The sequence below is a fragment of the Idiotropiscis lumnitzeri genome, chromosome 6 (genome assembly GCF_059441095.1).
Source record: "Idiotropiscis lumnitzeri isolate Australia: NSW breed Sydney's pygmy pipehorse chromosome 6, RoL_Ilum_1.0, whole genome shotgun sequence".
In the NCBI taxonomy this organism is placed as follows: Eukaryota; Metazoa; Chordata; class Actinopteri; order Syngnathiformes; family Syngnathidae; genus Idiotropiscis; species Idiotropiscis lumnitzeri.
In genome coordinates this window covers 14,663,115-14,681,161 of record NC_142396.1, presented here as the reverse complement: position 1 = coordinate 14,681,161, position 18,047 = coordinate 14,663,115, and the positions used below count along the sequence as shown (strand labels likewise).

General features: G+C 41.8%; 3 protein-coding genes across 4 annotated transcripts; 1 reads left to right on the top strand and 2 right to left on the bottom strand.

The window, feature by feature from the left end:
* Positions 1-985: 985 nt before the first annotated feature.
* Positions 986-10,530, bottom strand: fnbp4 (formin binding protein 4). 2 transcript variants are annotated; one of them, XM_088298721.1, is made up of 17 exons: positions 10,300-10,530; positions 9,909-9,983; positions 8,880-9,007; positions 8,299-8,464; positions 7,426-7,573; positions 6,558-6,657; positions 6,139-6,483; positions 5,873-6,062; positions 5,689-5,801; positions 5,503-5,607; positions 5,116-5,249; positions 3,995-4,155; positions 3,587-3,882; positions 3,373-3,487; positions 3,108-3,301; positions 1,544-1,695; positions 986-1,440 (listed from the first exon to the last, which is right to left on the bottom strand). In XM_088298721.1, the coding sequence occupies exons 1-17, from the start codon at positions 10,421-10,423 to the stop codon at positions 1,353-1,355; spliced, it is 2,634 nt and encodes an 877-aa protein (XP_088154847.1). In that variant the 5' UTR covers positions 10,424-10,530; the 3' UTR covers positions 986-1,352. The 2 variants fall into 2 exon arrangements, with proteins under 2 accessions (XP_088154847.1, XP_088154846.1); XM_088298720.1 differs by having other exon boundaries at positions 9,909-9,986; positions 10,300-10,529.
* LOC148335369 (seipin-like) lies at positions 10,509-12,774 on the top strand. Its single transcript, XM_088298722.1, has one exon. It carries the CDS (start codon positions 10,795-10,797, stop codon positions 12,025-12,027), a length of 1,233 nt encoding a protein of 410 aa, XP_088154848.1. The 5' UTR covers positions 10,509-10,794; the 3' UTR covers positions 12,028-12,774.
* Positions 12,775-14,583: 1,809 nt separating this feature from the next.
* On the bottom strand, positions 14,584-16,036 carry lrrc10 (leucine rich repeat containing 10). The gene is made up of 2 exons (XM_088299466.1): positions 15,898-16,036; positions 14,584-15,716 (listed from the first exon to the last, which is right to left on the bottom strand). The coding sequence occupies exon 2, from the start codon at positions 15,627-15,629 to the stop codon at positions 14,823-14,825; it is 807 nt and encodes a 268-aa protein (XP_088155592.1). The 5' UTR covers positions 15,630-15,716; positions 15,898-16,036; the 3' UTR covers positions 14,584-14,822.
* Between the last annotated feature and the right edge of the window lie 2,011 nt (positions 16,037-18,047).

Here is an 18,047-nt window from a genome sequence, read left to right as displayed (position 1 = left end):
TTCAGGCCACTTCGACGCTCTGACTGTAAATTTTGATATGTAAAACTAATTTTAAGTCAATATTAACTCAAATGTGACCAAAGGAAACAGCTGAGGATCACTCGTTATGTTAAATAAATAGCTTCGTCCTCGTGTGCCTTTCTGGCCATTAGATGAGGCTGCTAACTTAGTATTTAATCACATTTTTGATTCATGACGGCTTACCTCGATTAACACTGCATTTCAGTCCCAGCGTCTCTGTTGCCCAGCAACCGATAGGCCAAACAAACACTGCCACACTGCCGCCTCTTTTTGTTAGCTTGCCAGTCTCGAACCTACAAAACGATTGGGTCCCATTCATACAATAACAGCAATTCGTTTTTTATTTCAATTAACAATTGTGTAAGTGATGAAATGCACTCATTTTAAATCACAGAAAATTAACACACACTACCAGTTGATATGAACGAACTCGCGAAAAAGTTCCGTACGGTTCAAGTAATGGCCATAAGTTTCCGAAGAAACACTTTCGCAGCATTCTTCGGGCAGTAGGTGGGAACACCCTGAACTGGTCACCAGTCATTTGCAGCTGTTATTTCTATTAAGGAAAAAAAAGTCTTATCCTGACTGAACACAATCACTCTGCTTTCATAGAAACCTCTGGTAATCTGTGAAAATGTACTAAGTAATAATTCAGAAGTTGTAAAATTATGGGGGAAGGAACTTCAAACAAGGTATCTCATGAATTAATTTAATGCATACTTCATTTTGATGGTGTCTCAGATGCACAAAAACACCTCCATAAAAGAGCCATTGTCAAGGTGGTAATCATTTCTGGGTTGGAGAGGGGAAGCAGTAGTGTCAAACGTTTCTTAACCACATAGTTTGACTGAATACAGAGAATTTGCATTTCAATAATATTTCATCCTGTTAGAGTGGGCAAATTTATCTAATGGCGATTGACTTTATCCTATGTGGCAGAAACCGGTAAAAACTTACACACACATTGGAAAAAGTGTTTAATAAATTTACAAAAATGTACATTCAGAAACCAGCAAAACAGCCCATCCTAATATACACGTTATGTACATTGGTGTAAAAACGCTAATTAAAACAGATGACTCTCATATATACTGCTGTGGCCACCTGAATAAATTCTATACGTTTATTATAAACTGAAGTCATGGCACATTTACACTTAGAAATACCTCAAAACTTGAGGAAAGGACATTGAAATCCTTTGATTCATCTAGGTGTTCATTTTGAATACGGAAAACGTTCACAAACGACAGAACAAAATGAAGCTTGGAAGAAACCATAACATGACAATGTACACAGTAATTTTTTTTTGTTTTTCAAGTTCGAACTTGACGTTACGTAGTGTTCATCTTCCTTTTCTTCAGTCGATCCCTCCAATTATCAGGAAGTGCCTCAAAGTTGGCATTCTTCGCAGCCTTTCCTCTGGAAGTAAAAAAAAGAAAACATAGGAGAAAATAATACCAGTTGCATTCATTAAATCAGAAAGAAAGATGTTTACAATAACAGGAGATGCATTGTAACGTACGTCATGAGCTGCTGCTGTTTCCAGTCTTCTATATTCTTCTTGTTGAGCTGCTCTCTGTCCTCGTCACTGGAGCTGCTCTTCTCCTCCTCCTCCAGCTCTTTCTGGATACTTTGCCACTTCTTCACAAGGGACGGCATTTTGGTCTTACCCTTCTGCAATTATATAGGGACAACAGGAGATGTCATGTGAGAACATCATTGCGGAGTAGTAGCCAGCACGCATTACTGTGAACACAGAAATGCTGAGTACGGTTAACCTACATTTTATTGCACAAACGTATTATTCAGAAGTTATCGGTGAATGGCACCACCTGCAGAGGATGCTCATGACTACTCCAAGTGTTAGATAGCTTTCAGGAAGGTCCGTAATACCTCAGGTGCAACCGCTTGTAAACCACTTGGCAGCTGGCTAGCTATGGTCATCAACCACAATTGTGATCAAATCTCAGTTACTTATAACTAATTCTTGGGAGACTGTACCAAAAATAAATAAAGGTTGTTAATGAGGTTACCTTAAAAATTACCAAAATGATGCCCGAACATTTTGCCACATTTCACCTAAGTAAACCTAAATTATTAAATCATTAATTAATTGTTCTGCTTCTCTCATATTTTTTAGTAATTTAATAATATAATTATGAAATTATTAAATTACTTAAAAATATGAGAGAAGCTTGTAAATTCCATCATAGGTATACCTCAACTATGAGAGATAAATTGAGGGAAAAAAATCATCTGATTTTTTCAAAGGAGCCTTAAATCTAGTTTGGTTACAGGTGACCAAAAACTTATTTTCCACCAGAATTTTCAAATAAATTCTTTAAAAGAAATAATACTATGTGCGGACTGTTTATCTTTTTTTCTGCAATTTTTTACCCCAAAAAAATGTTCTAAGTTTGCGCCTGTTATGCTGCATTTGTTTATCAAAGTATTTTATTCAAGGTAGATAATTTACACTTTGTGAAAGTGAAAATAAAAGCAAAAGTTTTTCTCTGATTTTTTTTTTCATTTTTACTTGTTTTACTAAAAAATATATAATTCTGAAAAAAAAGACGTAAATACAATTTTTTGGTTTTAGGCAAATTAGCATCCTGCATTTTCTGTACACAGCATTCCCTCACTATGTTATGGTGCCGGTTTGGGGGGGCTTCACCAGAGGTGCCAACCTATAAAATTCACTTCCACCGCAATGTATCTGGATTTCCAAATGAAACATAAAACAGAATAGGTGATCTAACACAATTGTGAACATAAGCCAGGCCCAATTTTATTGCAATGTGCTGCAGCCGAAATTCAAAGTTAATGATTATTTGCTGAAAATAATCCAGTTTATCTGTTTGAACATTAAATATCTTGTCTTTGTAGTTTTTTCAATTAAATATAGATTGAAAATTATTTGCAAATCATTGTATTCTATTTTTATTTGTGTTACAGCATACCAACTTCACTGAAATTTGGTTTAAAATATAGATCCTACTCACTTCTCAAGACAACATGCAATGTAGGCAATTGTTTCGATGTAATAATAAGCAATCCAAAGGAGACTATCAGAATTTATTACAAACCTTATCTTTCTTGGTTTTCTTGAGCTTTTCCACAGGTGCCACTTTAGATGCTGTAGATTCACTGGCTGGCTGGGCAGGTGGCAGCGGTGGTTGCGGGGGCAGAGCAGGAGTAGGCGGAAGAGGAGGCTCACAGGGCACCAGGGGTGCAGTGGCGGCTGGCACACCCCAGTAGACTGGTGCTGTTAAGATAGGCGCTACACAGAGGCAGACCAATGTTATGCTGTAGGTGGAATTTGTGATGTGACTAATTGATGCTGATGTTTACCTGCAGTAGCAACATGCTGTGTGTACAGGATGGGACTACTTCCAATAATGGCTTTATTCAGCTGACCAGCTTTCCGTTTAAGACCCTTACCCAATGGACCTGAAGAGTCCAAGACCTGCACCAAAATAGGGAAACTAAGTATACATCTTACATATTGAAAGCTAAAAAGGACACACATCACTAATCCACATATTCAAACTAAGCAAGGACACACCTTGACAGCAGCAAGGTCTGATGGGGGCCACCCACTGCCATCATCTTCAGTTCCAGGGGCTGGAGGCTCCATGTCATTGTCATCATCCATCTCCATCTCAACCTCCATGATCTCGCTATCACTGTCTGGGGGCGGAGGAGGTGGAGGGGGTGAGCCCGGGGGCAGAGGCGGAAGTGGTGGGCGGTCGGGTGGTGGAGGTGGGCTGTCAGGAAGTGGGGGCTGAGATGGGGACCACAATGAAGATGTGCTGGACTGAGGCAATGCTGGTGGTGCAGCAGGGGCACAAATAGATGGTCCTGCAAAAGAAAGAAAACAAGCCATATCATTCACAGAGGAGATACCTAAAGAAACATTTTAATATTTTACTTGAACCCTAAAAAAAAAAAGCAGGCACATCCTGGTTCTGACCTGAAGTCCCACCGTTGGATGCAGATGTTTTGCCATCGTCTTGACTGGAGGTCGGGCTCGCCCGGTTTGCTTTTAGGTCATCCCCCTTTGCCTCCTCTGTCGGGAACTCCCAATGTGATGCATTCGTCAGGTCGTTGACATAAAAATACCGCCTGTGCTCTCTAAAAAGTGGGACAACAGAGATAGAAGGCAACAGTCTCAACGAGTGGCCTTGCAACGAGCTGGCCGGTACGATGACCTGGGACAGAGGGCAAGGGAGGGGACATGGTGGGTCTTGGTATGGATGGTAGCTTTCACCATCCGAAAGGGAAGTCCAATTGACTAAGAATGTGGATAGATAACCCACCTTGCTCTTAAAAACAGTTAAACCAAAACAAATCATCTCAGGGTCCCAAACGTAGTATTGAGCAGCCAACATCATGGTTGTCATAAACATTGTGTTTAAGACAATCAGTCCCCTCACGACACAGGAAGATGCCAGGAAGAAGGCACCATCATCAACAACAAGAAATCACTATTAAACATCATTTACAGTCACACAATGATTTGTCTCGGTCATGAAAAATAATAAACAGAAAGACATGAAATAGAGTTGGTCTGACCTGCTGGATTCCTGTCATTGCTCCATCTTCACCTTTAATTGGATGCGCGACACTCGTGGCTTCCAGGGCATCACTCTTTCTGCATTGCATTCTGGGAGCTGTAGTCCTGAAAAGTGCAAAGCTCTCCCCAGGCAACCAACCCGACTATTTCCCCACCCAAATTCTCCACTGACTGAAATTCAGTCTTACAAAGGCCCTCACAACAGAGAGCTTAGGAGTCTCTCATCAAGACATGCATTCCTTTCTGTGGCAGGAATGATTATAGTAGCAGCAGCAGGCTGGCCCTGAGTGGATGCTCCCTTAATCAGTACAAGAAAGGCACAATGCTAGCACTGTGTCATTGAAACCTGCAGAGTCTGGTTCTGGCTTGTGCACCAATCCGCACGTACTGGTTAAGCTTGCCATGATGTCATGATACAAAGTCCGCAACCACAGGATTGTGGCGCGCGTAGTCACACTGCACTTTTTTGTAGGGGGGGGCGAAGGGGTGTAGAGATGTGAAAGGTAAGCAGTGCGTACCTGTCCCAGTGGCAGGACCAGCCTTTAGGGGTGGCGTTAAGTTCATAATGTTTTATGTGTTCGGCGGCTTCCTGTAGCTTGCGGCGAAGATAGACCCCATTCAGAGCACCCTCCCTCCAGTCAGCTATCCGTGTCTGAGAAAAGGGGAATAGGAGGGGGATTAATAGAAAGCTGATGAGCAAATTTAGGAACATAACGACAAGCAATTAGTTCAGGAATGACACTTTCTGATTAATTATAATGAGAGTTTTAAATATTAAAGTACGTGCAAATGGATAGGTGCAAAAAGACATTAAAGAATTATGCAATGAATATTTTATATAATGAAATCGCTCCTAGAGGAAATTGGGACAATTCTGCCTGGGAACAGAATCGCAAATTTCTTACCTCAGTTTGCAGCAGAAGCAGCTGAAAATTGGAGACGGCCTTCTTGTGTATGCCCAGGAACTCCATCTTGCTTGTTAAGGTGTTCGCCAGTTGTCCAATCTGAAACTATAAGTCATTCAACATTACCAATCTTGGCTAAGCACATTCCACGTGTTAGATGAGAGTATGATTATAGCACCATCTTACCCTGAGCTCAGGTGTTTCTATTTCTTCTTTTGGTGGAGCTTCTGGTTTCTGCTCAGAGTTATCAGTTTCCCCGTCTTCTTCTGCTAAAACATTCTCCGGAACTTTTGCATATGCTATTGGAAATGACACTAAGTTAATGGCATTTCACACACTTATTTCCTTCTGTCGGACATTTATAACTCACGTGACTGCGTGTTTTCCTGAGGCTCTGAGTTATGACTGTTGGAATCAGGACTGGGAGCACTGAGGAAGACAGTTTTCCATCGCTTTTTCTTGAGTGTGGCACGAGATCCAGAAGCATCTTGGCTTGTCTCAGAACAAGGACTGGAGCCTCCCACACTTCCATCGCCATCTTCTAGAGCCTGAAGCTCGGCCTAATAAACAAAGATCCAGTTTAAACTGTGATAATGAGTGCAAGGGCAGCACGTGTCAAACAAAACCACCACCAACCTTCTTCCTCTCTAAAGCCAGTTCTAATTCCATTGTGTCTTCTTCTGGTCCCGCTTCAGTATCTGAGTTCTCCTCTGACAGCTTCTTTGCCTCAGGATCTTTCTCCACAGTTTGGATAGCGTCTGAGTCACGCGAAGGGGTAGAGGGGGATCCCACAGGGCGAACAACCTCTCCATCTGAGTCCACACTGGTCTCATTTTCATCCAAACCTTTCAGGAGTCTTTTTCGCCATTTCTCTTCAGCATCTTTCACTTCGGTAGGGATCAAGGGACCAAGCAGAGATGCAGCCACTCCGCAGCGTTCCTCTTCTTTGCTAGTAAGGCCCACCACACTCTCCATTACCTCCTATGAGATAAAACCCAATGGTGTCAAAAACAACTAATAAGTTTCTCAAGAGTACCATGTGGACTTAAACTTGCCTTGACTTTAGTTTCTTTAGAAGATGTTGGAGCGGCAGCAGGTGTGGTTTCACCAGGGTAATGGTCTGCACTTGATGTACCATTGCCATTGGCACTTAAACTACAAAGTTGAAGGCATGACATTTCAATATCTGAATGTGATGTCAAAATAATGGGCATGGGCCGATTACAGGTTTAATGTATTTTTAAAAAGTCCATATTTCAATAACTACCAAAACTGTGTCACCGCAATGAGCTCCTTTTCTTTTTTGAGGGGACTTATGGATAGGGCAGAATATGATTGGCTGCATACTGAGTTGACTAAAGCCACCTGTTAGTGGTTTTCTGAAAGGAAAGCTGCTTTTTCCCCCTGCTCGGCTGAGCAGTTATCCATAGAGGAGGGAAAGAGGAAGACACGAAAGAATTTTGGACACTGCAAATTCCAGCATATTAACAATGTTGCTCTGTTGATTAATGTGCATCGTCCTAAAACAAAACCAATAAAAAACATTGTGCCAACAGGTACTAGATAGCTCCATGCATCTGTTCTAGAAATAGCTCACCGGTGACGGGACACTGTGACTTACTAATACAAATTAAAACTGAAAAAGAATGTTCACATTTATTTATTTAAACTTAATGTGGTACAAATTCCTTAAGATACCAAATATTTTGTTAAAAAACAGTGTGTTCAATGGGGGGGAAAGCAGTTTTTATTGACCTAAGTATTTAAAAAAAAAAAAAAACGGACATTTCAGAGCTATAATTTTAATAGTCATACTGCAATATTTTGACTCATGGTTATCATACTGTCAGAATCAAATGTTGGCCCATGCCGAAGTGAAGAGTGTAAAGGAGAGACTAGGACATATTTTAGATAGTCACTTACCAGTTGGCTTGGTGAGCCAGTCTTTGCACTTGATTAGCTAGATAGTGAGGCAGCTCCCAGGAGACCTCATTGTTCTGAGTGTTCCAGTAATAATAGCAGCCAGAGTTATCATCCCAGACCTCCTGCCAGTCCCCCATTTCCACATCCACTGGAAGGAAACAGATATTTAAAGTGATGTGAAGAATGGGCATCATGTGAAGTAGACGAAACAGATCTGATCGGCCAGATTGGACCGGATGATGTTTAGCATTTTCTGCAAATTTTTTGATTGGCCGTAATGGCTTTAATTTGCCAATTGATCATAGGTGTGATTGATCATAGGTGTGATTGACCATCTCCGCGAAATAAGACATTAACAGTTGCAGTCTTTCCCCACATACACATTTACCTGTGCCTCACATTAGAGAAGTATTAACCGTACGGTTATTTAACGTTTGGGAATCTGCATTTGTGGTATCAGCTCAAGCAATATCGATCCACACATGCAAACTCCAAATGGGAAGGACGTAGCCTGGATTCAAACCCTCAACATAAAAAATGTGAGGTGGATGTACTTCCGTATATCACAGTTTTTAGTCATTCAAAATGTAACATCTTCGTCCTATTTCCACTTCATCCAACCATCCCTTAACTGTACTGCATGTACTGCATGTATTCCGCCTATCTGTACATGCATGTTTTGGAATGTGGGAGGAAACCGGCATACCCGGCATAAACCCACGCAGGCACGGAGAAAACACGCAAACTCCACACAGGAAGGCCGGAGCCGGAATCGATCACACAACCTCTGCACTGTGAGGCCATTGTGCAAACCAGCCCCGCCACTTAATCTAATCTCTTAATTTTACAGCACAGTAGCTCACATAAATTTACCTCCAGCTAATGAGTACTGGGTATTGAATTCCAAATGTTGACTTCGTTCCCCACTGGCAACTGGTTGCTGGGTATTAGCATCTGGTTTGGGCGCACCACCGGCTGGGGTGGAAGGTTGACCTGCAGCATCATCTGAACTTGGCTGAGTGGTGATAGCATCAATTTCCTGTTGAGCAATATCATAAAGGACCATTTTTAACAACACTATTACCACCACAACTGTTCTTATTCACTTAAATAATGTAACCATGTTTTGTTTTTTACGTCTTCATTTAGTTACTTCAAATCAATTTCATGGCGAGGTGAAATCACTAAAAGTGCATATATGTGAGCGTGTGTGTGTCTGTAAGATTGAGAAACTTTCATACCAATGGCAAATGTATGCAATGAGTATTATGCACTATAACAAGCAGAAAATCCCACAAGGGATAAAAAAAAAAAACAATGAGTTGTTTTAATGACATCGTTGTTCACTTGTTCAATAAGCAAAGGAGAAAATATATAAATCGGAAATCATGCCTTTGTGAAAAATCTGATTTAATGTCTATAGACCAACTAACAACAAATAAAATGATACTTACAGCCATGAAATTTGCTAATGTGCTGTCAATATCAGCAGAGTGATTGTGCTGAGAAGTTGCAGTTGATCGAGAGACTGCACCATCCTCTTCGTCACTATCTTCATAGGCTCCGAGCAAGGACAGCCCCTCTACAGGCAGACACAGACAGCAAGTTCAACAAAACACTTTGATTGGGGAAAGACGATCCACCTTATTCCTGAGGGCCCGCATGGGGAAACAATTGTGTGTGCGACTTCCTGCAAGACACTTCTGGTAAGAATCTTGACATTTGTTACAGCGGGTTTTGTTTTTTTCAGAGAGCGGTTTATTGACCATCCCCTTTTGAGCTTGCTCATTGACTCGCATCTGAAGAGACAGAGTTCAGAAAGTAGTTAAACATGTGACTCCATCTTGTCGCTGGCCTTTTTTTTTTTTTTATGTCATCCGTATACCCCGCAATATCAACAGGAAGCGGGATTGAAATGTTTTAAACTTATAAACAACTGGCGCTTCAAACTTTGGTAAGTCTGTAACTGCCATTGGAAATGGATTCACACTAACAGTTTTTATGTCAACAAAATGTCAATTTTGCTATGCCAGAAGTCGCTGACCTAATTCACACAGAGGCTCATGGGGCATAGGGATAAGGTGGATATCAGGGGTCACGCACCAGTACTCCAACCAACCACCAATAACAACATGAATTGCCCACAGGCCTGGTGTGAACAGTGTCAACAGTGACGTGAAATTGTGATTTTAAAAGAATGTTCTAGAATCATTTGAAATTGTAATATATAAAAGGATATAAAAAATACATACAATAAAAAGCTGGTTTTCATGTTTCTTATCTATCTATATAGCTTATCCTCAATTGTTGATGACGTGTAAAAATCATCAATTTGATCAGTGTCTCCACATAGTTGAATGTCATTAATTGTTAACAATAACACCATCAAAATTAATTGGAACAGAAGGTATTAAGAAGTAGGTCTCAGTTTGAAAAGTGTTGGTGAATCCTGGTCCACATTATATGGTAACGTAAAAACGTACCGGTGGCTTTCACTGCGGGGGGCTTCATGTTAAGTCTCTCTCTCACAAATCGCTGTCCTTCTCCTTCCTGCTCTTCTGCTACAAAAAAACACGTCAGGGAAAAAACAGACCAAGTTAATAAACTCGTGGCCCATTAAAGCTAACAGCTATTTCGTTACAATACACGAACGAATTATTTGCTCAAATCTTTGCTATATGTTTATGTGAAGTTACATTTTCACGCCATGTAGGCGATCAGCTATTGTAGTTGTGTCTGGACGTTAAAAGGAAACATCAAGTATATCACACAACATACACGCAATTCACGTTTCAAATGGATACATCTGAGAGTCTGAACAAGTAGCATTTAGCAAGCGCGCCGCTAGCATTTAGCAAGGACGATAAGAAATACCATCGGATCCTGATAGCCCTTCTTCCCTCTCCCCGGCATTGCCGCCACGGAGCCCGGAAGGAGAGAGTTGAAGAATTGTTCTACGACCAGCCGCTCCTCCCGAAGAGCGAGTCTTTTTCTTCATCGTGGATTATTTGGCCTGCGAGACTGCGAGTTTGCGTTTATCGAATCCGCCTAGTTGCAGTTTGTGGCACAAAGACAGGAAGTGGTATTCCAAACATTTCCGGGTCTTGGGTCACTTGATGGTGTACCACACGGATATTTCCGTCGTCTACTGCGTCGAAGCGAGACACTAGCTGGTGAAATAAGATTACCGAACTGGGTGGCGGAATGTTGCGTGTTAATCATTGGAATCCCATTATCGCTTGCATTTGTGGGATTACAGATTTTGCGGCGCATACCAGAAGTAGGTATCCTGACGATTGCATGAACTGTCATGACATGTTGAAGTGAAAATTGGAAAATTCACGGTTATCGCAGTGGTGCCGCCCATTGATGTACGAATATAAAGACCCACCACCAGGGCAGCGGCCAGCAGAGCCTCAGAGAGGAGGCGCTGCCCGATTTAGAACCAGGGGAAGCGCTACGGGGATTGGATCAAGCACGATGGGGGGTGCGATGGGACCGGTTCTGCATTGGCTGCACGATGTGGCAGCTGTGACTCTTCTGAAGGCCCGGAGGACATTATTCCAAGCTGCTGTACTTTTCTGTGTTCTGGGTCTGCTGCTCTGGGTATCCATTTTCCTCTACGGTAGTTTCTATTATTCCTACATGCCCACTGTGAGCTTCTCTGCCCCCGTGCACTTCTACTACAGCTCTGATTGTGATGCGTCAGAATCAGAACTTTGCTCATTCCCAACGGCCAACATCTCCCTCTTGAAGAACGACAGGGATCAGGTGATGGCTTATGGACAACCTTATCGAATATCTTTGGAGTTGGAGCTGCCAGAGTCTCCTGTGAATGAACATGTGGGCATGTTTATGGTCAAGATGTCGTGCTACACCAAAGGTGCAAAGATGGTGTCATCTGTTCAACGTTCAACAATGCTGCATTACCGCTCAATCCTCTTGCAGACCCTCAGCACTTTCTTCTTTTCTCCTCTACTCTTGACTGGGATGGCGGAACAAAAGCAGCTCATAGAAGTTGAGCTCTTCTCTGAATACAAGACAAACAGTTATCAACCAACTGTCGGTACAGTCATCGAGATCCAATCCAAACGTGTGCAGATCTACTCATCCCAGCTCCGCATCCATGCATATTTCACCGGTATTCGTTATGTCCTGTACAACTTCCCCCTGACATCTGCCGTGATCGGTGTGGCCACCAACTTCGCCTTCCTTGGCGTGATTGTGCTTTTCAGTTACCTGCAATTCATATGGGGTGGGCTCTGGCCCCCGGATCAGGTACGTATCAAAGTGATGATGGGGGACAGCACACGCATGCAGCAGAGAAGAGAGGAGGTGAAGAAGCGCATGGAGAAAGAAAATTCACAAAAAGAGCTGGATTCTCCACGAGTGATTGGATCTTTGAATGATGCATCTGATGACCAGGCTGATGACACAGTGGTGGCGCAGTCATCAAAAGCGCCCTTTGTGGAAGTCGATGCCACTGAATTGGATGTTCCCAATTCCGAAACAGATGTGTCTCCTGACTCTGTACTGCCTGAGGTTATAGACCAGAGTGAGCCGACACTCCGACAGAGATCTGGTCCATCTAAAAGCCTTTAGACTAAAGGGTCATCTCGAAGTTAAGAGTACTTGGAGTGCATACAGTTTACTCTATCATTCCATTTGATATAGTTGCTTTACTCCTATAATCTAACCTGTACACCTCTTAAAATGTTGTATTTTAACTCACGCTAACTCTAAAAAAGTCAAATTACAAATGTGGAACGTCTCCAAGAAATGTTACTTTTTCCACAAAGCTCTTTATACATGCACTTACTGTGGAAAAATAGTATTTATTTTAAATAGTATCTGAGGAGCTTCATGAATCATTCTTCTCATATTGCTCAAAGACAAGTGTTGTCTGATCGCAATGGCTCATTTAACCATTTTGGCACATTTTGTTGAAGAATCCAGTCCATTATAAAACTGGCTTCTTCCTATCAGTGCTTGTCGGATTTACAAGGCGCAGTCACAACAAAATTGTTGTAAACGGTATTTATTGTTTCACAGGGAAAAAAGTATGTTTTAGATGGATGTTTTAAGTTATGTATGTTTCTTGGTGTCTCTCGATGTTACATCTGTATTCACTATGAAGAGATGTTTTGAATGTAAGTGTTTCTCAGCTCATGGTTGGTATTGAAGGTAAAAGGTCACCCGCTATGTACTGAAGCTCAGGTTTGAGCAATGGTTCCAAAGATTTTGACAGACTTCCGTTTATTCTGTTAGTGTAAGATGAATGAAAAGGTGTTTTTTGTGCACTGTCACTGAATAAAAATGTAAAGAAAAATAGTGCATTAATTTACTGTCTCAGTTTGTATGAATGTACCACCGAAAGTTGCACTGAAATAAAAATATAAAATTTTTCAGCAGTCTTACATTTAGCACTTCTGAAAAGTTTCCTATTAGCGTCTCTATAATGAATTTATCCGCTAAAGTGAAGGTCTTCAACCACCGGGCTGTGGCCTGGTTCCGGTCCGCAGGACACTTTGGTCCGGGATGCGCAGATGGAAAAAAAAACAAGTGCAGTTGATGCATGTCAAGATGGTAATTGTCTTGGTCGCATTACGCTAATATAAAACACACAAACTAGTGAAATGTGTAACGATAGCACATACAAAGACTGCTTGTCACACAATGCGCCAAGCAGCCCCCCACTCTTCACACTATGCAGCCAGCAGGATTTGTGAAAGGACAAATGAAAAACCTGTTTGATCATTGGGTAAAATAATAAAAGGCTGGATACATGTTGGGAGCATTTTATTCTCTTCTTTTTTTCTCCAAATGCACTGCAAGTTTGTTGATTACAGAACATCTGAGGAGATCATTGCAAACCATTTATAATAGAGTAGTAATGCGGTGACAATAAAAACCATTAGCAGGCTTCATTCAAAGCTTCTATCAGATGAATTATGCATTGTTCCAGATATGGAGTGCACTAATTGACTGAATTCCCTATCCGCCACTTGAATTACATCCCCATGTATTTAGCCTCACAGCTACCTCATCACTGCTCTGCAACCATAATTTAAGATTTGGATTTTTTTTTGCCCCAGTGCCAAACAGACATATAGCTGTTGACTATGTACACATGGTTTGCATATGTTTATCACACTGATATCCGTTATAACATACTCTTCTGGCACCCAGATAACCTGTAAAAGAGTTAAATTTTCAGCCAAACTGTATAATCTGTTAGTATAATCGTATTGTTTATTGTAGTACGTACAATGTAGTTAATCAGGTAAAAAAAAAAGTGTATTCTTTCCTCATACAGTTTCCCTCAATCAAATATAACTCAAATCAGTTACTTATCGTGGGTTGTCTCCCCCCATAGAAAAATCATAAAACAAAACACTTAAGAAACGCTCAATACTTACCAATATACGCCCATATAGTTTCAAGACTGAAATGAATTTTCAGAGCTGGGCAGACCGTCACGGGGGGTGGAACAGTCCGGCCCTTCAGACGCCAATTTTTGGGGCAGGTGGGTGACAGATGTTGAAAAAGGGTTCGATTAACCATGGCCAGAGGTTGATTTTAGTCCAGCCCACGAATCTGTTTGTATATGAAGAGCCGTGATGCAGCAGTATGTGTTCAAGCGTGCCTGTATTTCCTTATTCTGACATCATGTAACCCACGCCTCCCACCTGCTTCTGAGGGATACCATTACAAGAGGGGGGCAATACCACAATCCGTATAACACCAACACTGTGTACTTACTTGCATTGGGAAGAAGAAAGAAGAAGAATGAGATGAAGAAGATGACGACTGAGAAGAAGTAGACGAATGAGACCATAATAAGCCCTTAATAAGGTAATGATTTTTAAGTAAAACTCTGCCGTTAGCATCTTTCCTTCGGTGATGTCATGCACGGAACAGGGTCAATTTTTACGAATAAGGCCGCAGGGTCAAGGCCGGAACGGTACAGAGTTCACGGCCGAAGGGCATGGGACTGACCAGCAAAAAAAGTGCCCAGCTCTGTGTATTATAGTAAACTTTCCTTCAAAATTTGTATTAATAACTACATATCAATATATACTGTAGGTGCATAATACCGTTTTCTTTTATTATTTTAAATGATAACTTTCTTTGCTGATTCCCTAATGATGTCAGTGAGGTGTTTGATATTAATTTGGACTCATCACATACGGTAGTGACTAAATATGGTTGGTCTACCTGCAACAATCATATTTTGATTTATGAAGCCTTTTCCCTCTACGACCGACATGTTCTATGTTGCTTTCCCATATATGGCTTAACTATCAAAGGTATGAAGGCACTTCAAGTGATCCACTTGAGTGACGTCCTGCCCTCTCAGGCCTCGCCACAGCTGAATGTCAACTTGTTGCTTGACCTTAAATGTTGAGCTCCTCCTCTTCCTCCATCTCTGTGACCTTGACTTTCGAAACCTCATCATCCTCCTCATCATCGGAGCAGTCCGCCCAACGCCCGACCCTTCTGACTCCTTCAGCCACCATTGGGGCATTAACACATGGATTGTGGTCATAGATGACCAGTTTCAGCCCCTGCAAGTGTGAGAGGGCGGGGAAGCGTTGGATTTTGTTTCGATCCACATCAATGACAGCGAGGAAGTGCATTTCCAACAACACTGCCGGGAACTCCGTCAACTCGTTCCCAGCTAGCCAGATACTTCTCAGCTCTTCCAGCCTGTTAAGTTCATAGGGTAAGCAGCGTATTTGGTTATAGCCAAGATGCAGCGTCTTGAGATTGGGAAGCTCACAAACCACGTCTGGGAAGACTGTAAAGCAATTTGTCTCCAGCCACAAGGTGTTAAGTTCCTTTAGTTCCTGGAGTTCGTTGGGGAGGTGGAAGAGTTTGTTGTTCCCCAAGTAAAGGATACAAAGCTGAGGTAGTCTGCAGACAGCTGCGGGTAGCTCTTCAAAGCAGTTAAAGTCAAGCGCCAGGAGCTGAAGCTTCCTCAGGTGGTGCAGCTCATCGGGCAAGCTGCTGAGGTTGTTGTCGCTCAGATAGAGTTTCACCAGCTCATCAAACACGCAGGCAGCAACAGGTAACTGCCGCAACTGACGGCTACTCAGGTCCAGAGTCCGATCGAGTGGCATCTCCTTCAGGTCCCCCACTAGGAAGCGTTGACAGCGTTCTGATGGAATGAACGCGATGACACCTCGCATGGCGTTTCCCATTTTGCTCCCCCCTGTTGGTCCTTCACAGGAATCTTTGCTAAGCAGTTGCCATCTTTACGTATTTTTCAGCTCGATCCATTTAAGATCCTCCAGAGTGCATGAAAATACGTAGAAAACAGCAGTTGTTAAATTCCAAATGGTCTACGTAATAATTGGTAGTTCTATGAAGCGACAATCAGATGGTTTCATATTATTAAAGAATACACAGATGAGTAAGACACAAAATGCAATGATCAGAAATAAAATCCATTAAAATAAAATTACCTACTTTCCAATAAAGCTGATCCATGGCTATCTTTATCGCCAACAGTTAGCGACGTGGTTAGCGACTAGAATCGGGTGAAAAGACATTGGATTCCCCGAGTGAATGTTTCCTTGTGCGTAACTCAGTGCCTCTGAGCTTTGCCCCGACTTTCAAGGCAACCACTGACAGCTCTCTCCTCCCCATCCCATTTGTGCCAAATGACTCCCCCCTCTTCTGCCCTGAGATGACAGAGGTGGGACAAAGGGAAAGACAGGGAGGGGCACAGCATGTCATGGATATGCATGGGATGTATTTTCATAGAGAAACAATTTGGATAAGGCTGGACACAATTCAACATATGGAGAAAAGATGGAGTGACAAAGACTTGATTGTTTGGGTACTTGAAAAGATTAACATTTTGTGACAGAAGCACATAAAAATAATTACAAAACTGTATAAAATCATGTCACGATAGATACAACATTTCAATAAACTGCATTGTTTCTTAGGTGAGAAAACGACATGTTCCTGACATGTTCCTAATACTGACGTTTAGTTGAGAGTGGTTGGTTCTTTCGATCTGTATTCCACATCACCTGTCCGTGTATTTGCCTTCTTCTGGGTCAATCAGAAGTCATTCACAAACATTTACTTAATTTCTATTTGGATTTCAGAGAAGCTTTTTAGCAAGAGTTACACAAGCGTTCATTATCTTGCATAGCTTCACGAGAGATGTTTTTTCTTTTAACTGGATGCAACTGGTTGGAATGTCGTGTTCCTTATCAGAAGAGGCACTGGTCTGTGTTCACTGGCAGATTTTTTTTTTTAGCACGTCCCCTTCCCTCTTGGTCCTATTATAGACTGTGGCGATACGACAGCAAATTAGCACATGTGGAATATTGGTCATTGTTGAAAATGCAGTTGTTTTCCACTGAAACTTTCCGGCCAATGAGGTGTCATTTATGACATTATTTCCATGGTCAAAGACAGAAATATTACAGTATGTTGAGACAAGTTTGACAAGGTGTGTTGAGGATTGTTTTACAAGTATCAGATTAGTCAGGGTTCCATCTGCAGAGTCTAAGAGCCACAGGCCACAATCCTGTATTTGATAACGAAACAAATTATCTTTAAGCGAATATGCACAACATTTTTATTTGTCAAAGTACATCTTTATTTGGGGTTACCTCAGTATTGGATGTCATTAAATTGTCTTGGACAGCTTACCTTAGTTTATGGCCAGCCTGGAAAAGTAACTTTGGGCCACCAATGCGATGGAGCACTTTAAATGCAGCATTAAGAATTCCCTCTGGAGCCATTTAAATCTACAATATTTGTCATGGGACTGGCTGACGGTGTTGTGGTTCACTCGCTTGTTTTCCCGTCGGGCACTCTGAGTTCCATTCCTGCTTAGTGACAGTGTCGGTACACCCAACCACCTTATTCTGTAGCATTTTGTGAATCATATGTGTATTTCAGATGTCTTGTTGATGCAATAGGTCATGTTAAATATTAAAATTGGGTACTCCCTAAGGCACAGTTTGTATTATGGTTTGTTAAAATATCATTGGATATGAGCAGACACAGCGAAAGTAAGTATGGAAGACATCCACTGTCACGTCTATCCATTCGTGCATAGCACATGTCATTTATGGAGACAGACAGAGATAAAAGGGTGGACGACAAAGCAACCAACTGACCAAACAAATAAAAAAAAACTAATCCTCATCCATCCGCTTTCGAGACTATGTGTCTTCATTAAGGTCACGGGTGTGCTGGAGCAGAGTTGCAGGGCACAAAAGGCCAAATAACCATTCACACATCACACAGGACAAGTCAGTGTCTCCTATGAACATAACATGCATGTTTTTGGAATGTAGGACTGGAGTGGCTGGGGAAAAAATGGCACATAAGGGAGAAGAGTAGAATATGTAAATGGAACAAACAATCGCTGTTGAGATTCAAACCCGAACTGTCAGAACTGTGAGGTGAAAGTGCTAACCACTTGACCACAGTGCTGCCTTGACTCATTCGCTTATAATAATTTCCACAAACCTTTGCTCTTGTAATGTTAAATTGCAAAGAGACCGGAACTGATTAAAAATTGTAATTTTAGAGTGAACACCGAAGGAAAACAGAGCAGGCGCAGACGAGCTACTGTGTGCACAATGCAA